This window comes from Urocitellus parryii, chromosome 7 (genome assembly GCF_045843805.1).
Source record: "Urocitellus parryii isolate mUroPar1 chromosome 7, mUroPar1.hap1, whole genome shotgun sequence".
In the NCBI taxonomy this organism is placed as follows: domain Eukaryota; kingdom Metazoa; phylum Chordata; class Mammalia; order Rodentia; family Sciuridae; genus Urocitellus; species Urocitellus parryii.
The window spans coordinates 172,308,381-172,332,878 of record NC_135537.1 but is presented as its reverse complement, the minus strand read 5'-3'; the positions used below and the strand labels follow the sequence as shown (position 1 = coordinate 172,332,878).

The 24,498-nt window shown below is 52.8% G+C and overlaps 1 protein-coding gene across 1 annotated transcript in view; it reads left to right on the top strand.

Moving 5' to 3' along the window:
- Rgs9 (regulator of G protein signaling 9) overlaps positions 1–20,707 on the top strand; it is a 72,944-nt gene extending 52,237 nt beyond the window's left edge. The window contains exons 16-21 of the mRNA XM_077801004.1: positions 881–968; positions 2,328–2,466; positions 4,429–4,514; positions 6,616–6,733; positions 18,765–19,246; positions 20,563–20,707. Of these exons, the coding sequence (XP_077657130.1) occupies positions 881–968; positions 2,328–2,466; positions 4,429–4,514; positions 6,616–6,733; positions 18,765–19,246; positions 20,563–20,707 (1,058 nt within the window). The remainder of the gene's footprint in view (positions 1–880; positions 969–2,327; positions 2,467–4,428; positions 4,515–6,615; positions 6,734–18,764; positions 19,247–20,562) is intronic.
- The last annotated feature ends 3,791 nt before the right edge of the window (positions 20,708–24,498 follow it).

Sequence of the window (24,498 nt, the reverse complement as noted above, 5' to 3'; positions counted from 1 at the left end):
GCATTTTGTGATTTGCACGCACGCATGCACACACTCATAGGCTCTTGCTCGCCTGTTAGTGTGATCATCTTTATTTTCCCAGTCAAAAATGTCCACCTGGGATCACTGTACCAACATGTTCCCAATGCTTCTGAGTGTCATGGACAACTGAGTGTCATGGACAACTGGCGAGAGAAGTTAAAGTTGGAAAGAGATGAAGGATTTCTAGGGGTCTGGATTTTCTTCTAGGCCAAGAGGGACAGAGTCCCTCTGGCTCTGGTGATGCTCAGTTGAATCCCCCTGGTGGCCAGGCCTTCCCTGAGGGTCAGTCCATCAGCATCATGCCTGAGTGATGCAAGATCCTTGCAAGGAAGGACCTCTGGGCTGGAGCCCCCGGGGGCTGCAGGAGTTCATGTCTCCACACGCAGTCACACCGACCGGAGGCAGAAGTCATGCAGTCAGTGAACACAGCCCAGCAGACAGGGACGTTCAGGAGGAAAGGCTTGGGTGTAGGGATAAGTGCTTATGTGCTTCATCCCATGGGCATAAGCCAATGAGAAAAGAAAGGTCACAACCTGGGAGGGGGGTGGGTGGTTATGATGAGCTCTGTCCTGTGTATTGCTCTAGGAAGGAACAGCACCCACCATGTGAAAGTGTTGTCCCAAAGGTGGCGGGCACCAAATCAGATGATTTCAAAAGCCATTGCTGGGTTCCAGATGCTCTCCCCGCCCAGGACGTGAGGCGGGGCCCCTTCCCCAGGAGTATTTAGCCTGAGGTCACAACGGCAGGGGCTCCCCAGGCTGCAGAGTGGACCCCGTCCCAGCTGACCCATTTCTTTTATGTCTTCTTTTCTTCTCTGGTGGCCCTTTCGTCCGTGTGTGGACCCTTCCTCCCGGTGCAGGGGAGAATCTGGGGTTCTGGGAAGCCTGTGAGGACCTGAAGTATGGAGATCAGTCCAAGGTCAAGGAGAAGGCGGAGGAGATTTACAAGTGAGGCCTAGCTGGATGGTGGGGGAAGTCTTCCCGGGTGGGGCCGGGTGGAGCAGGAGGTCCCACACCCGTCCAGCTGTCTGCTTGGGCGCCTTGAAGTCAGCCTGGTGGGATGGCCATGGGATCCGGTGAGAATGTGTCTGGGGGCTACAAAAGCAAGCTGCACGACTCCAGGGCAGAATTCTTTAGCTGACCCTCCTCAGGTCTCCTTGGGTTGCGTGTGTGATGTCCTTCCCTGAGCCGGGCGGTACCCTGGTCCTGCTGTGGGCACCTCCCACTGGTCCTTCTGTCTGCGCTGGGCACAGTGGGCGCCAGTCTTGGGCTCCGAGGCCCAGTGTTTTTAGCTCCCACTCACACGGTTCCCAAGGTCACTACTGTGCAGCTGGAGCCAGCCCTCGGAGCCCCGGTCGGTGCTGGTGTTCGGGCAGCAGGCCAGGCGGCCCCTCCCCTCAGGGACTCAGCCTTTGTCCCTGTGACATCCTTCCTTCGCGTGGCCTTAGGAAGGACCAGCTGGTGTTCAGAGAGGTGGGGAGAGCAGGGCCTGGCTGCTCTGTTGGGCAGGTTCACTTCCCTCCCCCAGTGGGAGGGGCTCTGATCACCAAGAAAGATGTGTGTGGGGGGGTCCAAGAAGGACCTGTTCAGGCTTCCCCAGAACAATGGACTAACTGTGTTCACGACACATGGAAAACTCCTAATGCCAAAAATCTGCTGGAAGGGAGCATCAGCCTCCAACCACATTAGCCTCCTTTCTCCCCAGCCTCCACACTTATGTAAACCTTTGAATTCCAAAATTTTAATGTCCATCCTAGGAGTGTAGAAAAACATCCGTGCGAGTGTTTGCAGAATCAGAAGCACTGGGGAAGCTCCCAGTGCTCAGATCCCAGGCAGAGCCACAGGACTTAGAAAGTAGGGCCAACTGCAGGGTCAGTAGCCAGGCCACCTCTGGGTGCCGGGAATAAGGGCTGCCTCCTGACTCGGCACTGGAGATTTATCACCAAACCCATTTAGGTTGGCACAGGGGAGAGCAGGACCTCTCTTGGGAGGTGTCTTGTCCTGGCTCCAGGTTGGCCCTGGAATCCGGATGAGTAAGGAGGCAGAAGGTGTTAAATTGGGGTAGACTGGCCAGGGCCTTCCCTTCCTGGGCCTTCCCTCCTAAGGGCAGCAACGTCAAACTTGGACACTCTCGTTCCCAATTCTGGCATGGCTGTTTTCTTGCCTCTAGGAAAAGCCGCGGGACCACCTCCTCAAAGTTCAGACTCTTTAGTGTCTCCTAGACGAGGAGCCTCACCCTGGGGAGCCCTCCCAAGCAGCTGTGAACTTGGTTTGGCTACTTTTGTGACTATCTGCCTCCTTCCCCAGACTGTTCCTGGCCCCGGGAGCCAGGCGGTGGATAAACATAGACGGCAAGACCATGGACATCACGGTGAAGGGGCTGAAGCACCCCCACCGCTACGTGCTGGACGCTGCGCAGACCCACATCTACATGCTCATGAAGAAGGTGGGTGGGGTCCGGCCAAGGACCAGGGGCCAGGGAGGTTCTAGCTACCTGGGCGGTTCTTTAGATATGGAGGGGGGAGATGACAGGAGGATACGGCTTTGCTGGTGGTAGGAGGCGGAATTGCCCATTGGGCTGGGCTGGACCCTCCTTGAGCCCCCAGGCCCCCTGGCCATGGAGGACATAGGCCCCTTGCTCTGCAGGGGTGATATAGGTGGCACTAATGACATTATTAATGACGGTATTAATACGATAGCCACTTGTTGAAGCCTTATGGGTGCAACTGGTGTGCCAAGTATAGAACTTGGTTCTCCAGGAGAACCGTGCGGCAGGCATTGCTGCTCCAGAGCCCGGGGTTCGCCCAAGGTCTTGGCAGAGATGGGCGTGGGATGCCAGCTCTGGGTGTACCCGAGTCCAGTGTTCTGTGTTTTGGGGTGGCGGCAGTGTTTCTGGTGCTGGGCAAGTAGAACCCACGGAAGGCTTGGTGTCTAAATGACACAAATTAGATCTGATTGTAACCAGACCCCGAGAGAATCCAGATAGCCTTCTGGGTCATTAGTGAAATGTGAACATAGTAGGAATTCTTAGGGAACTGTTAAAAATAAAATGAGGAGAACAGAGATAAAATCAGGCGGAGTCAGGCTTGGAGAATTGTCTAGTTTGGTCCATCCTTGAGGCAGGGGTGAGGAGGACTGTTGGTCCGGAAAATTTCCACAACAGCCTTCCCCAGAACAGTTGGGAATCCCCAATAAGGATGCTTCCATTTCTCATTACGGCAATGATTCCTTTTATGGCAAAGTACCCGGTCCCTTGTCGTGTGGTGAAGATGGGTGTGAACGGTCAATGTTTACTTATTTCCCTTATTTATGTTTTTTTTTTTTCCTAGTTAGTCTTTCAATGTGTTGTAAGGAAATATATTTACATGAAAACAGGTAACCCTTTAGAATTTTCGGCAAGCATATCCTTAGCCATCTCTCATCACTTTTTCCATCAGTGAAATTTCTCTGTGTATTTCTTGCTAGAGGTCCACAGCACGGTTTCTATAAAAACAGTCCTCCTTAATGTACTATGAAATGTGTTGACTCTTAAAAATGTTGTTTCAAGAGAAGCCCAGGGAGGCCAGCTCTGAGCCAGGATGGAACAGCGTCTCGGTGACTTAGGAAATGAACAGTGTATGTGCTTGTTGGTCTCCACGTCCCCACAGGCCGTGTCCCATGACGACAAGCTCGATAGGACTCCCGGCTCCATTATCCCTATTTATTCCCAGACCCATCCTGGTTCTAGAACTGCTGCTGCCCGCACTTGGTCTTGACAATAGCCCTGTCTGAATAGACCCCTACCTGCGGTTGTTGCAGCGGCTTTGTCCTCTATTTCTAATGGCTAGCGCTTTGGGCGAGTTTGGAAGTAGTAAACGTTCATGAAGCAACGTCCCTGAACCTGCCCAGGGCGCCAGGAAACATCCCGCGAGAGGAGTCTAAGTCTTGGGCTTGTCATTTTTTCTTGCATTCTCTTGCTGTTATTCCCCAAACCCAGGGCAGACAGGGGCGCTGGTGGGCGGGGACGTGGGTTTCACACCCATGGCTCCTTGTGTTCTTTGAAGAAGATGTTGGATGGGACAGGTCCGTGTCCTCTCGTCCCCTGTTGGCTTCACAACAGGCGAACAGCTCCAAGGAGGATTTTAATGAGGGGGTTAGAGACTGGTCGCCCCGTCCTTGGAGTTTCCGACTAGGTAGGACGGGGGTGGGCTGAGACTGTGCATGTCTAGCAAGTTCTGGGGTGAAATCCATGTTGCTGGTCTGGGGCCCACACCTGAGGGTGGCTTCCCTCAACACCTCCCTGGACACCTTGCATCCAAGGAGATTGGCCATCCTACCTTCCAGGGGGGCGCTGGAGAATGGCACGTGTATCCTTGTGATGTGATCGATTCTGTCTCCTAACCGCCTGTTTTTCTCTTGTTCCGATTAGGATTCCTATGCTCGCTATTTAAAATCTCCCATCTATAAGGAAATGCTGGCCAAAGCTATCGAACCTCAGGAGACCACCAAGAAAAGGCAAGTCGAGCTGCCTGTACTTGCTGACTGTCCACCAGAGGGGCCAGAGGGGCCAGGGTCCCTTCGGCCAAATGGCTACCACTGAGACATTGGCCTGGTCTGGGAAGGACCTTGCTCAGCCAAGGGGCACCTTGTTGGCTTCACGATGCCCTGAAATCACTCTAGCAAGACTCCTTAGTAACGGCCTCCAGGAAGTTTCAGTTTCCTGAAGCTGGTGCAAAAGGAAACTGGTTCTGACTGGCACATCAATAATGACCTTATCACCAGTGGAAACATCTCCCTGGCTTTTTAAATTGCTGTGCTTCTCCCTCTTCAAACGGACCCGTGGGAATTCACAAGCTTCATCCCTGGGTCTCTACCGTTTGAACCTTAGAATAGCAAACTGTACCCCCAAAGAAGACGCTAGGCTGTTAGGGGAAACAGTGACACCCCAGGTGTTCAGGGACTGCTTTCTGGAAGGCCATTAACTCATTTAATCTCAGTTTCGGTGTTGGAAACGAGGATCGTGTCATCTTGAACGGCCATCAGGACGTTGGGTGACATGGTGTTTTCCTGGGGGCAGATGGAACTCTTTTTTGGGAAAAGATACTCTACTCTTTGAAGATTCAAAAGAGCAAGGGAACGACAGACTGAGCAAAACCAGGGGACCCTGGCAGAGGTCTTCCAGCACCTCACCAGCCATGCGTGCCGTCCACCGTGGTTGGTCAATTCTCCTGCTTGTCCCTTCAGCTCACTCTGGGCCCTTTTCCAGCTCTTTGGTCCATTCAAAAACAGGGGTCGTGGGGCCAGAGGCTTTATCACAGGATCTTAAGAAAAAAGCACCCTGACGTGGTCTGATTCTCGAGGATAATGGTCCTGTTATGATGAAGAGGGAAAGGAGGGCCCTGTGGTGCTGTTCCAGGTTCACAAAGTAAGGAAAGGAGTTCAGAGCCCCTGGGGACTTGAAAGCGTCTCCTTGAAACCACAAGAAAGGGCCACGGTAGCTCCAGAAGTTCTGCCAGAAAGCAGTGGGGGAGGAGGGCAGCGCCTCGCGCTTCTCTCTCCAGATATTTTAAAAGCCAAGGCGCCCATGAGAATTCGACTGGGATCCTTCCCCTGGCACAGCTGGGGCTTTGAGGGCCCGGGGCAGCACCTGGCTCTGGCACAGGGTGTTGTGTTTCAAGTGAGAGCCGCCTGTGAATGCTGTGGACGCCGTGAAGTTCAGCCTGCACCCAGGCAGGGATTGCAGTGGGCCTGAACTGGTTCCATGAGGTTGTCTTAAAGCGTGCTCTTTCCAGGACAAGGCGAACCTCAGCTCCAAGCCTTCGTCCTGCAAGAGACCCAGTGTCAGGCTTCCTGTTAGGGGAGCTTCCACCTCCCTAGGGTAGACACCAGGGTTCTAAGGGCCTTCACAATCCCTGAGACTGCAATGCTCCTTTCCCAAGCCCGTGTGGCCTCAGGGACAGTGTCTCATCCGCTTGGCCTTCGTGCATCACATGGACTCCTAGGTCCTCATCTGGCTCCTAAGGGCCTGATGGAGAGTTTGGTCCAGGTTTGGCTTCTGGAGACATTCCTGATTCATCCCAAGACCCTGTGCATGATTCATCCCAACACCAGCCCACGCCCCTGCAGGGCCTTCCCTCTGTCTGTGCCCACTGGGACTCAGCCCTCTCGGACAGTCCAGCTCTTTTCTTCCTTCTCAGAGTCTTGACTTTTGAGGAGAAAAAAAGTGCCCCAACTCCTTCCTGAGGCCGAGACCCTTGGCTTTCCGTTCCCCAAGCCCCCCTTGCTGGCTTTTTACAGGAACATCTTTCTCCAGGATGTTCAGCTACCGGGGTGGTTGATGAGAGTGTTGGAAAGTGTGTCTGCCATTTTTACCATCCACAGCGTCTCCCTGTGTCTCACCTAGAACCTGACCGCAGGTGGTGATCATGCGGGTCCTGTCTTCCAAGTGGGGAGAAAGGAGCTAAGGTTGGCCGGGGCTCCAAGGACCCTGCTTCAGGTTCACCGGGAAAATGAGGGGACACATCCAGAGCCTGGCCTTCCAGCCCCAGCTCCCACCAGGTGCCGCTGGGCATGCAGCGTGGTTTCCCACCAACCGCCCATCTGTCCTTCCTTCCAGCTCCACCCTGCCGTTCATGAGGCGCCACCTGCGCTCCAGCCCGAGCCCGGTCATCCTGAGGCAGCTAGAAGAAGAAGCCAAGGCTCGAGAAGCAGCCAACACGGTGGACATCACCCAGGTCATGAGCAAACTAGACCGCCGGAGCCTGCTCAAGAAGGAGGAGCCTCCCAAATAGACCTGTGAATCCGGGGGCGTGGGGGTGGGGCGTGCCCTGGGGAGAGGCCACCAAGGAAAGGTGGGGTCAGAGACTAGAAGATTCTGCTCCTGGCAGTGGGGTCAACAAGCTTATCCCAGGGGCCCTTTCAGGGTGGACGTCCTAAGACTAGAGTCCCCAGAGCTTCTGGTTCTACTCCAGCTCACTAAGGGACTCCTTGGGGTGGAGGGATCACCGGACTCAGTGGCCACCTGTCTGACCTTGGGCAGTTCTTGTCGTGAGAACCATGGGGCAAACAGGCTGCTTTGTGACCCACCATGAGTTTTGGGAAATTAAAGAGAAGGCTTCTCCCTACCCCTAGGGCATGGTTCCTTAAGGGACACTTATTTAAAATAGCTTTAAACAAAACTGAAGCTCCTCATCCTGGCTTCCCAGTGTAGATTCTGCTTCTAAAGCAACCTGAGATCTCTCCCAGGGGCCAGTGGCAGTGTCCCCTGCAGAAGCACTTCCCTTGGCTCCTCTGGGACACCTGCCGGGACCCTTCTGTGGAGCTTGTTCTTAGCCACCGTGGCTCGAGGGTTAGTGAGCTCTCTTGTTCCTGTCTCCCCATCCTCTTGTGTGTGCTGTGTGGAGAGGTAGCTTGCAGGGATGAGGACTCAGGTTAAGCACAGGTGACACGGCTGCCTGAGGAGCATCTTTTCAGCTGAAGAACAAACGATCAGATGTCTTCATGGGTGGACGGGTGGTGGACACCTGTGACATTTGCAAGATGAGTTAGGATCAAATACAGTACTTGTTAGGGTATTTCTGGATGTTGATGCCTCCCTCCTCTCTAGCTGTCAACTGGGCCAGTTCTGGGGTCAGGGCTGGAGGGATAGGACAGTTCAAACCTTGACCTTGTGAGCTTTAGAAGGTTATTCTTGGCAGTGAGGCTTACCCCATATACCTGTATGCAAAAGTGAGAATAAAGAAGAGAGGGAGAGACCAGCATCACACAGCAGGAACACTCACTTGTTCAACACATTTATTGAGCATCTTCTGTGTGCGAGGCATTGCTGAGCAAAAAAGACATTGTTCCTTATAGTCCAAGACTGACAAAAAGCAATTAAACTATCAGGTAGAAGTTGCTGTGTCCCAGCCAACAAGAAAACCGGAGTGGCATGTAATCATTTGCTTATTGTTCTTGTACATGATCCGTGGCTGTTAGTTTTGGCTGGGTGGACGCGCTTGTCTGGCAGTTGGTCTCCAGTGGTCTAGGCTGGGATGTGGGGAATGAGTCTGCTCTGCTTCATTTGTCTCTCATTTTCCAATCACCTGGCCTAGGCATGAGCCCATGGCGCTGGCAGAGTTGCAAGGAAGCTAGTGGAAATGTGGAAGGCTGCACATGGTCTCTTCCACGTCATTTTATGGGCCAAAGCAAGTCACAAAGCTAGCCTAGACTTAAGGGATCGGAAACACACTCATAGCAAAAGTCAGAGTCTCATAGCAAAAGACACAGGTACAGGGAAGTGTCAAGAATTGAGCCATCATTGTAATCAATAGCACAAATATCTGATAAAAACCTGTAGAATGTATTATATAGGAATAGCCAGGGGGTTGTGATGAGCATTATGGGGTGTGTGCAGACTATGCCTCCTTGAAGCAATCACAGGAAGAGGGGACTATGTGGGCCACCACCCAGAGGTGGGAAATGGCTCAGTGTGAACTGAGAGGCCAGTGAGGGGGGCCTGGTGGGCGAGGAGGACACAGTGCAGCACAAGGGCGGTGGGTGGGGGCAGGTCACTGTAGGCCCGTGTCAGGCATTTGTGGTCACCGGCCTGTTAGCAAGATGATTCCAACCCCAAAGGGGAGCTTATGCACCCCGATTTCACTAGTCACAGGTCAGTTCACACTCCTAAAGAGCAGCTGAGGATATCCTTTGTTCATCTGTCTTTTGAGGAATGCTGGAGTCCCCATCCAGTGGTCACCCCAGAAGAAATTTTAGGTAATGAACCATTATAAACTGAGAAGCATAAGAGGAGGGACGATGGTTGTCTCACTCCAGAACCTAATGTCTAAAACCTAACAGGTTCTGCCCAATATGTATTACATGGATGGATGGGTGGGTGGATGGATGGATGGATGGATGGATGGATGGGTGGATTGGTGAATGAATGGATGGGTGGGTGGGTGGGTAGATGGATGGATGGATGGATGGATGGGTAGGTGGATGGATGGATAGATGGGTGGGTTGGTGGGTGGATGAATAGATGGGTGAACGGGTGGATGGATGGATAGATAGATGGCTGAATGGATGGATAGGTGAATGGATGGATGGGTGGATAGATGGATAAATGGGTGTGTGTGTGTGGGTGGGTGGATGGATAGATGATGAATGGATGGGTAGATGGATGGGTAGGTGGGTGGATGGATGGATGGATGGATGAATGGATGGGTAGATGGATGGGTGGATGGGTGGATGAGTGGGTGGATGGGTGCATGGGTTTAAAAAAGCCTTGGATTTGGAGAAAGCCTCCTAGGCTCTGTTCCTGGGTCTCATTGCTAGCCATGTGAACTTGAGCAAGTCACTGAAACTTTCTGCTCCCTCCTCCTTTGTGAAAGAGGGGATGGCACAAGATTTATGGTCAGAACAGATTTTATAAATTCCAAAGGGACAGCGTGACTGGGGCACTAGTTTTACTTGAAGATTTGGAATAGGAGGAAAGTCAGGTAATTTTTAAAAAAATTGCATTAAAACAATCTTGAATATATTATGAAATAGAATGCAAAATGTGCATGAATTTTTTAGGATAAAATTTGAGACATCAAAGACATTTCCTGCTGGGCTGTGGCATGTTCAGGCTCTAGCCTGAGATGCCGGGGGGTGGCGGGGGGTGGCGGGGAGGTGGTCTGTTCACCCTGCCATTTGGCCTAGTTTAGTGGGGAAGTTTAAGAAGCATGAAACCAGAGGATATTAGCTGTCCTTTCCAGTTAGTCCACAGGAGCTGAGATCGTATACCTGGAAAAATGGTCAGGGTGGTGGAGGTGTCAGGTCAGTCTTCAGAGCACTGTGTTCTGTTCATCTTTGGTTCAACTCTCCACCATCCGATTCCCCATGTTCGGGCTTCACATATCTCTCATTCTCCAACAGATGACCATGTGCTCTGGGTCTGGCGCTTGCCAGATTGTCCCCACATAGCCACAGAAACCTACTCCATGTCAGACACACAGGATCCACAATCTCACGAGAGGCACAGGCTTGTAAGCAAAACAGGCGATCATTCTTTACTAAATGAATGAAAAAATCAAGGTCTCATTATTCATGAAGGAAGGTTCAGGATCCACAGCTTCACCCCTGGAAGGCAGCAATTATGTTCCACAAATGTGTATGAAAGACCACTTTTGTGTAAGCATGGGCGAAGGGTGCTAAGGGTGGATACAGCAATGGATAAGGTGGTCTCTGCCCTTAAGGGGTTGAAACAAAGCCTCTACCATAAGTCTGAGTAAGACTGAGACTGGGTGGAGGATGACACTGGAGAGGAGTCCAGAGTTGAGAGAGAATTGCTTGGCTGGGGAGATCAAGAGAGGCTTCCTGGAGGAGGAGGAGGAGTATCTTTAATAGGTGGAGCCTAGGCAGGGCTATGGCTGTGGTAGACACAGCTTGTGGGATTAGGAAAAGGTGTCCCTTCAGACAGACATAGCCCCATAATCCTTGGCTGGATTTCAGTCCTGGCTGGCCACTTGGTCAGGTGCCCTTAAGCAGGACACAGCTTGTATAACTATTTGGTGGCTCAGAGCACAGGGTCTGTGAAGTGAGCCTGGAAGAGCAGGTTGAAGTTGTCCCATGGAAGGTCACAAGCGGGAATGTGGACTCTCTTCTGTTGCCTGTGAGCTAGCTGGATGGGCCTTGGTCTTCAGACTAAAGCGGGATGTAGGAAGTAGGTCCTGGCAGCAGCTAGTCCTTGAGAACCAGATGAAATCTATCTGGAGCCATTGAGGAAACTAGACTCAAAGATCAAATGGAATTTTCCAGGTAGAAAGCAGAGATCTAGAGTTGATAATTATAATCTTCCAGAAAGACTTTGCGGCAACGTATAATGTGATAATACCATATGTTGGAATTCCTAAAAAGATGAGTAGACAACCAATATTTAACAGTAAGGCTGAGCAGGGTACCTTGGGAGACTGGGTTGTCACAACTGAACCTCACATTTTTTTTCAAACATTAAGTTTTGTTTGAGGTTTCTAATAACCACCAAACAAGAGACCGTGTCATGGAGCAAGCCCTTCTTGACCTAGATTCCAGCCCTTCTTGACCTAGATTCTTCTCACCCCCAGGTCCCAATAGGAAGTTGAAAATGTGCTTCTGGAAGGAGACTTTTAAGCCATTCCTTTAGGCGTGAAGGATGCAGAACTGCACAAGACAGTCCAGTTTGATCTTATCAAATTTACTCTTAGTGAGAGACCCAGAGTGGATGGTAGGTCAGGGCTCTGAAGGCAAAGGGCGCTGGCTGGAGTAATTCTGAATCATGGAGAGGGAGTCGTGTGAGATGGACTCCTTTACCAGGAAGTGATGGTTGAATGGGTGAGAGTGGACAAGGACTCAGGGGAGAGGGTGGACAGGAAGAGAGAAGAAGGCTAACCAGGCACCTTGGAGGAAGAAACATTTTAAAGGTACAAGAGAAGAGAGAGTCCAGAATGGAATGGAGTGGGGTTAGCATGCCTCATGGAGAGGACGAGGCGCAGATGTGAGGGAGGGGTCAAGTTATGACTCAATACAATTGTTGGGCAGGGACAGTTGGGCCTCGTTCAACAGTCTGAGTCCTTCCACTTCCCAGCCTCCCCTGCGGCTGGTGGGGTCATGTGACCAGTGCTGGCCAAGGGGCTGTGCAGAGGCCAAGGGCGTGTGTTCCACCCCGACCCCACACTCTGCTGTGGACTTGGAGACGACATCACCTTCCACATAGCGCAGCAATAGACACAGGAGGCCTCCGCCTGGGTTAAACTCTGTGTGTGGGGGTTGGGGGCAGGGAGACCTCAATTGGAAGAAGTCACTGAGAGCTGGGAGCTACTGCAGCCTGGCCCTGCCTGTCCTGACCGATCCAGGAGCTGGATGTGTTGGAGGCTGGGAGGAGGCTGCTGGATGGAGCAGCTTGGAAATTACTGGGGCTTTTTGAAAGGAGTGATTTTAGCGGAATAGGGGGACAAAACCCAGGATGAGGTGAAGAGGGAAGGTGGTGAATGCAGATCAGCATTTCAGGCAGTTTGGGATGAAGGTGAGGGCTGGAGTGGTAACCTAGGTGGTGGAGGGGTGAGGGGAGGCATTGGTAAAGACCGGGTGCAGAGGATGTGTTTCCAGTTGACGGGTGGATCTTGGGGAGGCAGGGAGGTAGGAAGAGGAATGATTGATAAGACACACCTTGGACAAGTCTGGAGGGATATGCCTGACTGGTCTTGGAGAGGCCGGGTTCACTGCCTGGTGTCGCAGCTCGGAGAGAATTTGGAATGGAAGAGGGAAATGAAGACATTGGCTTAGCATGAGATCAATTTTCATGATAAATAGAATTTGCGAGAGCATGGCTGAGGGCGGGCAGTGGGAAGGTGCTTGACACTCTCTGGCGGACAGTGGTGATGTGAGGCTGAGCCAAATAGAGGGGAGCAGAAAGGCTGTTGAGCTGAGAGAGGTAAGAAGTGTCCCGTATCTTTATCCAGAATCTTCTATATGTTGGAAGGTGATCAAGAGAGCGAGCCTGTGTTGCTCCTTGGCCAGCCGGGTAGCATTTGGGGGAAAGTTTTGGAATTCTTAGAACCTTGTCAGTGCGAAATGCTGGGGAATTTCCACAGCGAGGCGAAAAGGTGGGCTTCAGAAAGCACTGGCTACTTTCAACGCCGAACTTGAAGACAACCACTCACTATTTGCTCCAAGTCAGTCCAGCATCCTGCGTGGGATGGGTCCTTAAATGTCACTGAAAAAACAAATTTCTGTGTTGACATAAGAAGGATTATTTCTAAACTCAGTGAGTGTGGACCGCAGAGTCGGGAGGACCCTGTTTTGATATTTACTAGCTGTGTGACTTTGACCTTCAACTTACCTGCTGTTGTAATTTCTTCTAGAATGTTACTGAGAGCAGAGTGTCTGGCTCAGAGTGGGTGCTGAGAAATCCTCTTTCTGGCTCCCCTTTTCTCTTCTTCCTGACTCTTGTAGACCACCAAGACTGGGGTCCAGAGTCTAGCTTTGGTGGTTAGAGGGGCCAGGCTCTGACAGTTTTCTTCTTTTTGTCCCAACCATTCAACATCCAAAAAAGACTTTCAGCACCTGTGACATGCTCAGCATCCTGCCAGGTGCTGGGGATCAAGGAGGGGGGACTCTGACCCTTGGGACACTTGCAGTCAACAGGAAAGACAATTGAACAAGCGTCACTAGCTGAATTATGGGAAATCACCATGGTGCTTTGAGAGGGCATCACAGGGACCACTAGCTTGGGGATGAGTGAAGACCAGGAGATCAGAGAGACCCTAGGGCAGGTAGCTGGTGTATGTGATGAGGACCAATGGTCGACCTGGACCGTCCAGCCTGGAAGGCTCTCCATAGCTCCCAGGGATGCAGGGCTTCGTGCATCTGTGTGGGTTCACTGTAGCTCAGCTCCAGGCATCTGCTCTTTTCCACGCTTATCTCCTGCCTGCTCCCCTACTAAAGGGTGCAGGTTCTGCTCTCTGATCCTGGAATTTACCAGGAAACTCTCATGTTTGATGTCACTGGGGCCACAGGTCCCTTCCTAGGTCTGAGGTTTTACTAGAGCATCCTCAGCTGTGGCCAGAGCTCTAGCAGGTGGCAGCTGCTCCTGGTGACTTTGTTGCTGTGAGTCAAACTAACAGTAGCTCCACGAGGCCCAGGTGGATCTGAAATGGCATAAAAAATGGTATTTATTTGGGCACTATTATTGACATATTTACACCACTGGGATAGCCTCTACCATGCTGTGTACTTAAACATCATCTTAATTCATTAATGGCATAGTTTAAACACATAGCAAGCCTCTTTGCCCATGAAGTGTACATTTTATGCTAGAACATAAATTATTCTACAAGATCCTAGTATTCTCTTTGTAGAATTCCATTTTCTAGCTTGGCTTTTAGGGAAAAGACTGTTTTCATTATGAATATTAAGTGAAAATACAAGGACTAGGGATAAGGAAATAAGGGTAAGGTCATTAGAACCATGTCTGGCATATCATAAATGCTCAATAAATGCTTGCTGCTGGTATCGTCATTATCACCGTCTTCACCACTGTCAACTCCATCATCATCATCTCCACCATCATCACCATACTACCATTATTACCACTGTCATCACCACCACCACCATCATCACCACCATCATCATCATCACCATCACCATCATCACCATCATCACCACCATCATCAGCATCACCATCATCACCATCATCACCATCACCATCATCCGCATCACCATCATCACCATCATCACCACCATCCTCAGCATCACCATCATCACCACCATCATCATCACCATCATCACCACCACCACCATCATCATCACCATCATCATCATCACCACCATTACCATCACCATCATCAGCATCACCATCATCACCACCACCACCATCATCATCACCATCATCACCATCATCACCATCATCACCACCATCCTCAGCATCACCATCATCACCACCACCACCATCATCATCACCATCATCATCATCACCACCATTACCATCACCATCATCAGCATCACCATCATCACCATCACCATCATCACCATCATCACCACCACCATCATCATCACCACCATTACCATCACCATCATCACGACCATCATCACCATTATCATCATCACCATCATCACCATCATCACCACCATCCTCAGCACCACCATCATCACCACCACCACCATCATCATCACCATCACATTTATCATTGCCCTCTCTAGAAGCTTAATGGTAAGCTTGTGCTTTCTCCTACCTGTCAGTGTTGTCTAACACAGTGGCTCATTCTTTATTGTTTAAAGATTTCCTGAGGGATATTTAAAACATTATTGTCCCAAAACATTTTCTGTGCTCCCTCAGCATCTCTCAGTGTAGCCCTCTGAACCCTCCAGGGAATATCAGGATATATTCAGGGTGGGGGGAGTTGATGTTGCGCCCCTGTCTGCAGCTCCTAGGAGAGGACTGACGGACCAACAACAGCATAGTGACTGGTCCGTCCTGCAGTCCGAGTTCCATGGCTGAAGTGAGGTCACTCCCAGCTGGAAAGGCTCTTGCAGGACTGTGTCCAGTGGGTTGAGTGGTAGAAAAAGCATGGTTACCTAAGTGGATTTTTCCCCGTGGAGCCAGTTTTGCTCGTTTGCTTTTGGAGAACTGGGGAAGGGAAGAATGGGAAGGGACCAGAAGGAACCGCAGGCCCTGCATGCTGAATCTGAGTGTGGCCCCTGCTCACCTTCCTGCTCGGGGGAAGGCAGTTCAGGTGGCCTTCACATTCTCAGCCACTCTCGGAGGACAGAAAAGGGAACGGCACCTCTCTGCACCATCTGATCCACTGTCTGTGTAAACATTCCTGACTGTCCTCGTGTCAGTGTACCTGCTCATTTCATGCTCCTTCCCCCTCTCCTGGCTCTTGCACAATAAAAATGCTGCACACGATGAAACAGAATCAAGCTCTCCTTTCCTTTGTTTGTGTCCCATCACATTTCATCGCCACGTGTCTCGCATACCATTGCTTTGCTGCCTCGCACAGGAGTAGGTTGGGGCTTGAGCTGGAGGGGCTGGCTCTCGAAGCACAGGCCCTGGCCTCTGTGGAGGGGCCAAGGTGGGAATTCATGGTTCCCTGGTGGAAGGGGGTAGAGAAAGCAGCCCGCTGAAAGTGATGTGAACCCACCAGGCTAATGGCCATTGGCCCAGAAGAAAGGACCATCTCAAGTCGGTAAGTGCAAAAAAGATAGTGGCCATCATTCTTCCCTGTCTTGTCATTCATTCTGGAAATCGGGAGGTGCTGGACAGGAGTGGGGTGGAGGGAAGAGAGACAGAGGGAGTAGGAAGGCGGGAGTGAGCACAGAACTGGGGGAGGGTATGTGCAGAGGCCGATCCCATGAAAAGCTTTGATGTTGGTCTAGTTGCATCATCTCCATGAGCCTCCGTTTTCCTATCTGTAAGGTGGGATTAGAGCAGGAGTTTATCACAAATTCTAAAGGAGTGGGATTCAAGTGCATGAGCCCAGGAAGTGCCGCTTTGATACCTCTGTATCCCTCTTCACAAGGCTGATTTCCCAGTTAGAGTATTTTTACCCCACTCTCTAGGACCCCAAGTCCTGTCTGAACTCAGCAGGCAGTGGAATGGTCACACGGGGTGGTAGAAACAGCAGGGCATTTGGGTCACACAGGCTTCGGTTCAGCTGCTCATCAAAGTCATGGCTTTGGTGCTCTGTTGCTGCGTGACCAATGACCATGGACAGCAAGCTGTTGTCCACATGAGACAGGGCAGGTGTCCAATGACCATGGACAACAAGCCGTTGTCCATATGAGACAGGGCAGGTGTCTTGGTCCATTTTGGCTGCTTTAACAAAATACTGTAAACTGGGTGGCTCAAAACCAACAGAAACTTCTCACAGTTCTGAAGGTTGGAGAGTCCACAACCAAAGTACTGGTGGCTTCAGAGTCCAAGGCCCACTCTCTGGTTCTTAGACGCCTTCTCACCGTGTCCCCATGTGGTGGAAGAGCTGGGCTAGTGCTCTTGGGTCTCTTTTTATAAGGACACTAATTCCATTCCTGATCACCTCCTCCCAAAGCCCATCCCCCAACATGAATTTGGGCAGGACAGGAACCTTCAGACAGAACCCACAGCCGAGTTCCCTGCTCAGGGCTTGCTTGCAGGCTGAGCAGCTCTGATCTGGAGGCTCTGGGCAGAATTCTCTTTCTAGCTCATTCAGGTTGTTGCAGGATTTAGGTCCTTGAGAGACTGCAGGCCTCGTGTCCTTGCTCTTGGCTCTGGAAACTGCCCGATTTCCTTGACATGAGGCCCTCCATCTTCAAAACCAGCGACAGAGAGTTCGCCCTCCTCGAACCTCTATCATATTTTGAGTCTCTGATTCTGTCCCTAAACTCAGGTTTAAAGGGTTCCTGTGGTGAGGTCAAGTTCACTGGCTACTCTCCCTTTGTAAAAGTCAGCTGTGCCCTCTCACGCCACCTGGCCTAACCATGACACTCACGGTTCACAGGCACACTGCAGGGCAGGGGTGGGAACCCCAGGCACCACCTTAGAACTCTACATGCCACAGTTACTTACTAGTCATAAGAGCCTGGGGGAGAGCCATGAACCGCTCTGGGTCTCAATGTCCTATTCTCTAAAGTGGGTGGTCATAGAGTCCCAGAGGAGCCAGCGTGTCACGTTCGTCGATGGGTAAACCTGGGTAAAGGGTAGAACATGCTTCCCCAGAGTGGCACCTTCAGCAGGGCTGGCTGGGGCCAGGGTCTGTGTTCGAAAAAAGTGCCCTTGGGTGATGGTGAGGAGGCGGCTCTGCAGGCCACCAGAAGCATCCAGCCGGTGTGTGCCCTGCTGTCTCCACAGTCCCTCGGCTGCTGCTTCTCCTTCTAAGATCTCTTTCCTTGGCTTCTGTACAATCGGGTAATAATAGTTGCTTCAAGCAGAGGTTCTGGGGAGTCAAGAAATCATCCACCATCAGCCCAGGGCCACATTTGCTAAGGTCCTACTGCACTCTAGCAATGACGATGATCGTGATCAGTGTCATAATCCAGTGGCCCCTGGCTCTGAAGCCTGGGGGGGGGGTGGTGGAGCAGCAGCCCCAGCTGCCCTTCAGAACGGGGCCTTCTCTGAACCTGAGGGAATGGGTGCAGGAGGATGGAGAGCCGCCCTCTCAGCCCAGTCTCTGAGCGCCCAGTGGCCCCCGGCTGCTATCTTCCTTCAGGAGCTGTTCTTGGGTGCACCTGCCCTGCCCTCTTAGGGTTGGGCCTGGCCTGCTCAGGGACCTGGAAACCAGGCCTTGCTCTGTGGAGGCCAGAGGCAGCCTCCTTCAGCCACAGGGAAGTACTCGGCCAGGGACAGCGGGGCCCTCTGAGGACATCGTGAGGCCATTTCAGTCTGTTCTTCACCACAGTCATTTCCGGTCCTCTCTTGGGGGTGGCGTTGGTCCAACTGTCCCACAGGCCCACCCGCCCCAGGACTTCTGTCCTGCTGGGCTTTGATGTGGCGCCCTCAGGAGGAGCCCAGCAGGCCCAGGTGACAGACCCGCGTGTCCTGCAAGAGCCTCACTGGAAATCCCGATTTCAGTTTCCTTCTGTCGGTTTGGGCGAAGCTCCTGAGGCTCCTCAAGCTGTAGATGCACCAGATCTGTCCCTCCTGCCCAACCCTCGGGGCGCTGGGGACGCATGGCCCAGGGAGGCTGACGGCCGCCCTTTCTTCTCAGATCACCTCCTGCCCGACGTTGCCAGCTTCCTTGCTGGAACACCCAGGCTCCATGCTCAGCCTCCCTGCCCATCTCAGGGGAAATTAGGGGAGATGTTGGGGCTGGGCCACCCCCGGGGCATGGCCAAGGTGGACTTGGCAGGCGCTGGCCTGGAGGGGGCAGCGAGGCATGCTCCAGGATGACTTCTGCCACCTCCGCTGCTCAGTTCAAGTGTTAAGTGCTGCCCAGCGATGGAGAGTGGTGACGTGGGAAACGGCGGACGGGAGGCCTTGCTCATCTGGGGGCTGGAGCTGAGGGTGGGGGAGACCTCAGCCTGGCTGAACTCCGCATCCTGAGCCTGGAGGAAGGTGGGGTTGGGATACGACTGTCCTGCCCTGGGGACAGATCCCCGGCTGGGCAGGAGGACTTTATATGCCTATACCTCTGGGTGACGTAGGTGACTCCCCAGCTCCTCAGGAGGCAGCCACACCAGGCCTGCGTCTTGCCACTGGCAGTGGGCTGGGTCGGCACAGGGCCGCTCAGGGCCCTGGTGACGGGTCACACGGCTCACCACTGAACCCTGTCCTTCTCTCCTCCACAGCCAGGCCAGCACATGGCTCCCAGCCCCCACCTGGCTGTGTACACGGGGACCTGCGTGCCCCCCTCTCCTTCCAGCCCCTTCTCCTCCTCCTGCCGCTCCCCCAGGAGGCCCTTCCCCTCGCCCAGCCGCTTCATCAGGAGGCCCAGCAGCACCATCTGCCCCTCGCCCATTCAGGTGGCCTTGGAGGGCTCCTCAGCCTTGGAGCCCAAGGGGGAGCCCAGCTGGTCAAGCGTGCAGCGCGGCGCCCTCATGGCCGAGAGCAGCGAGGCCTCCCTCGACGGCCCCGGGCCCCGCGGCCAGCCCCGGGCCCTGCCCAAGGCCCGCGCGGCCCTGTCCTTCAGCAGGTTCCTGAGACGGGGCTGCCTGGCCTCGCCGGTCTTTGCCAGGCTCTCACCCAAGTGCCCTGCGGTGTCCCACGGAAAGGTGCAGCCCCTGGGGGACGGGGGCCAGCTGCCGCGGCTGAAACCCAAGAGGGTGACAAAGTAAGCGGAGGGGCTCGTGCCTGGCGCCCGCACCGGGGGCTGCGGTGTGGACAAGGCTCCGAGCCGTGAATGTGGTCTGGGGTGGATGGGGTGGGTAGTGAGGAGGGTCCTCTAGAGCAGACCCCACGAGTAGGCTGCTCGTGTCCCTGGGCCACCGGAAAGTCTCAGTCTTGCTCTTCCTCCTTTTCCTGAGGCGAAGGGACAGGCATCTTTCTTTCCCATTCATGTGCTTCCGCCCAGCGGCCCATCCCAGCCTGTTGGCCAGTACGTGCACTGCATTAGGAAAGGGCAGGAAAGATCTGCTGCAGTGAGAACCACAGGCGGTGGACCCTGGGAAATGACTCAGGGTCCCCTCCCTTGCTCTAGGTGCCCTCATCTCCCCGCCCCAAGGACACCCGCCCACATCATTCCTGCACCCACCTGCACACTCTCTTGACAGGCTTGCAGGGACCCTGGCCCCAGCAGGCAGCGGTTTCTGTGAAATCAAGGTGCCCTGTGTCCTCCTGAGCAGTGGCCCCTCTAAACTCCATTTTGGGTGGTCCTGCAAGCCTGATGTCCCCTGATGTAAAACCACAGCTCAGAGGAGGTGCCTGACCCAGGGGCAGAAAGCAAAGAATGGAAAAATCAAGAATCAGCCCTGTCCGCGTGGGGCTGGGGAGTGGCCGGGGGCACCCCGGACCTGATCCACGTGCTCCGTGCTTGGTTCTGCCTGGGTTTGGTGAAGGAAGTGACAGGCAGAGGTCTTAGGTTCCACGGGGACTGAGACATGTGGTCTGGGCCGGGCAACGTCCTGGGGGACAGCCGGGAGTGGAGGTTGTGACTCTCTCCTGCCTTGTCTCTTGGGGAAGCAGGAGGCAAGGTGGCTCCGTGGCCTTGGGAGGGGATCGGGATCCAGTGTGTCTGCCGAGTCTTCCCAGCTGGCCCTGCTGAGGGGATGTCCTCTCTTAGCAGCCACTGTCCTGCCTCACACGTGGCCCGGAGGCTTTTAAAATGCTCTCTTCTCAGGGATCATCATGTCCTCAGAAAGCAATTTAAAAAGGTTGAGAATTAAGTACTGGTGTGTCCTACAGGAACATCGTGAACTCATCAAAACCATGCAAATTCAAGCCCCTTGAAAAAGAAAATCGAACATGTTCAGAATTACCTTTAATTCAGCAGCAAAGCAGGAATCCCCAACCGAGGGATCCCCGGCCGACGCTGTGCATGTGAAGTTGGGGAAACGCCCCCCCAGGCTGATCTTCTCTGGGCCCCTCGGGAAACTTGGGGGTGAGTGGCCCTTCCGCCCTTTGATCACAGCTTTTCTTTTGTGCCTGAAGCTTCTTCCAGATCAAAATGGATGTGCCCATAGAGAGCGGACCCTGCCTGATGGACTCGGACGACACTGGAGAGTCTGGTGACCAGGCCACAGAAAAGGAGGTCATCTGCCCCTGGGAGAGCCTGGCTGAGGGGAAGGCAGGCTGAGCCGGGCCGGGGGCCCCGAAGATGCTCGTGGCAGACACTGCTGGACAGGGCCACGGGGCATGCTTGCTCTCAAACCAAAGTGCATTAGGATGGCGTGTGAGGGCCGGAGAGTCCAGAGGAGGTGAAGGGTCGGGGAGAGTGCTCTGGCCGGCTCCCGATGGCCAACCCCCTCCCTTGCCCTGACTTCCCTTTGCTTGGCCAGAAAGGCACGTGGGCCAGAGGATGTCCCTTGCTGCCTTAAAACCAATAAAAGGAGAACTTGGAAGATTTTCTCGGGTCAAAATGTTAGCATGTGCCTGGCTTAACTAGTTATTCATGAGCTGTTATTTGTAAGGTAAGCTCATGTCTTCCTGAGTCTTGTCAACAAAGGGACACTGAGTTCCTTCCCAGAGCTCCCTCCCTGTCCAAACTGGTTCGAGCATGATGCTTTCAGTAACTGCACTCCAGGAGTCGGGGTGCCCCAGAGAGTGGCATCCTGCAGGAAGTGGGGGGTGGATGAGGAAAGACACTCTCCTGGAGCTCTGGATCCTCCAAGAAGCTGACACCAAAATGGGATTTGGACAAAGGGCAAGAGCTGGAGGAGCAGGCAGGGGCCCTCAGGCTGTGGTGCAGGTCTGAGCTGTGGGGAAGGAGGTGGGGAGAGGGAGAGTCTCAGATGGCAGTGCAAATGGCCAGGCTGGCCCTAGGTCACCCTTGAGTTAGAGTCATCGTCTGAGGAGTCCTGGAGATCCTGACTTGGTACAACCACTGTGCATGGTCACTGCATGGTCATGCTCATGGGAAGCTGGCCCCAGCAAGGATATGTGCTGTGGGCCCCACTCTGCACCAATGAGGCCATCTGTTCACCTGCTGTCTGCAGGAGGTGGCCAGACTGCTCCTCTTCACCCCCACTGCACCAAGTGAACAGCAGGCAGCCGTTCTGGAGGTGCAGACTTGGTGTGCACTTCCCACCTCTCCCCCAAGTACTCATCCAATAAGTAGTGATCAGTTGAACTCCTACTGTGTGCCCAGCACTGTGCTATACTTGGGGATGTCACTGTGAATAGGACTCCTAGCCCCATGGATTCGGATGGTTCTCAACCGGGTCAATTTTTCTCCCCAGGGGACACGGCACAGTGTCTGGAGATATTTTTGGTTGTCAAGACTTGGGTGGGGAGTGGGAGTAGCATCTGGTATCTAGTGGGTAAAGGCCAGGGACGCTGCTAAACATCCTACGAATGCCCAGAAACCCCACAACAAAAGATTATCAGTCCAAGACGGTGTCACTGTTAAGAAACATAAACTAGAGGTTATGGATTATGTTGTCTTTGGTTTCCAACCCCATTCTGAAGCATTGCCCCAAAGAGTCCTGCTGGGATCATAATTGGGTTGGACAGTGGGTTGAGATTAAGAGATACATGGTTAATAAAACAATTCTTCAAAGTTGCATGGAAAGTCCTTGAAGGAAAGCAAAATTCCACTTGTTTGCAAAATCGCTCATTACGTTCCTCCCCTTTGGCCCTCAACTCTATCAGAATTCAGTTAGTAGATAAGAACCCCCAACTTGCTTTTAACCTCTGACAGCTTATCTTATTTAGGCCATAAATACTGGGACTGCTGAATCCTCTCTCCACAGGGCAACCACAGATGTGTGAATACTTCGAGAGCTTAAGAGCGTTGCTCAGTTTAGATTCTAGCAAATCTACTCCACGGAGCACACTCCGAAGTCACTCACCGAGGGCAAAGGAAACTTTTCTTCCAGGAAATAAGTAAAATAGTCTGGTCTTTCCTGAAAGGGGCGTGAGTTGGTTAATTTGATGCCTTTATTTGTAAAACTGATTCAAAATGAGGTTGAAGATGAGGCCAGTTCCTACCTTTAGTTACCAGCAGCCAGTAGGTCAAGAGTAATGACAATCTCGACTCTGGATTTGGACACTAGTGTTTATGGGCCTCTCCTCTAAGACCCCAAGATGCTAAAGAGAACTAAACTTTCCTGGATCCCCAGAATCAATGACAGAAGGCTCCAGGGTCTACTGGTTGGATAAGGTAAAGTCCAGGCTGAAGTTCAGTCACAGACATCAGAAGGATGTGGCTCAAATAGGATCTTCTGCCTCTGTTACATAGTTGCCCAAAGACAGGAGAGTAGTCCTATGGGAGGCACGTCCGAGGAAGATAGGAAATGCAGGGGCCACAATTTTTTTTTTTTTTAGTTTGTCGCTCTGCCCAGACCCAAGTCACAGGCATGGAGTATGATGTTTCTCCATCTTGTGTGGATATTAGAATCCACCGGGGAAACCTGAAAGGTTCAGGACTTTCTAGCCCTTTCCCAGGTGACTTAATGTCCTGATGAGGTTGAGAACCATTGCCGGGGGGGGGGGGGGGGGGGGGGGGGGGGGGGGGGGGGGGGGCAGGGATTCAAGCTGGCTCACCACCCCCAACACGCATGCCCAGGAGGGAGGGGCAGGAAGGTAGCTGATGTTTAAGTTCACCTCCCATTGGTCAGCACTTGGTCACATGGTCTCACCTAACCGCAAAGGAAGCTGGGACATGTAGTCTTTAGTCCAGCCCACTAAACTTGAGGAGTTTTGAACACTAGGAAGGAAGATGGAGAGAATTGGTATTGGTAAACACTTGATTTCTCCCACTCTGGAACCATTATAGTCTTGGGGGGACTGACAGTATGATGGGACAGGAGAATACAGGTGGTGGCACCAGTTACTTTTCATTTGGCCAAATATTTTGTAAATGCCCCCCAATGCAGCTGTGCTCTGTCCCACGGTCAGGTTGCTTTTCACTCCCTCAAACCCCAAGTGAGGATTGGGGGTGACGGTGTTCCCCTCATGGAGCTTCTCTGAGCTTGGATCTGGAAGTCCTGGTGGACCATAGGGTGTAGGATGTGTGAGCCCTGCCTGGGGGTTAGTTGGAAACACATGGAACGAGGCGATGCATATGTGGCCCCTGGAAACCCCTCACTTGTGTGTCAGTCGTGTCCCATTGCTGTGACCAGACAAGAACAACTTAGAGGAGTAAGAGTCATGAGAGCTCATGGTTTCAGAAGTTCAGTCCATGGTTGACAGACCCCATCACGCTGGGCCTGGGTGAAACAGAACATCATGGAGGAAAGGTGTGGTGGGGTGGAAAGCTACTCAGCTCCTGGTAGCCAGAAAGCAGAGAGAGAGAGATGGAGGCTCCCAGAACAAAATATAAACCCCCAAAGCAGGTCCCCAGTGACCTACTTCCTCCAGCCACACCCCACCTGCCAACAGTTACCACCCAGGACAGTCGTTCTTTTCAATTATTAATCCATTAAGTGGATTAATCCACTTAATGAATCCACTGATTAGGCCACAACTCTCATTAGCTAGTCATTTTACCTCAGAACATTCCATTATCAACACAGGAGCTTTGGGGTGACACTTTGGATCCAAATCATGACACTTAGCTGAAGAGAGGACCAAGCACCCTGTCCCAGTGGGTGAGTCTGTGAGACAGCCTTCTGGACCCCTGCCTGATCTCAGTTGCCCATGTGGCCCGGCACCTCCACTTCATGGGGAGCAGGTGGTTGACGTCTACTGCTTATTCTCAGCTTCTGGGGTCACAGTGGAAATAGAGGCCACAAGAATCCCATCGTAACATTCCATTACACTTGTCAGAGTTCCCACAATTGTCTCTTGACAGTCTATAAGCAGAGCCTAACATGGTCACCCTCACCTGGTCCTCTGGGGCAGGGAGCCCTGGGTGGTCCATGTAGGACGGTGAATTCACTGAGCCTGGGAGGAGGCCAAGCTGCTCCTTGCTTATTTGCTAAGAAA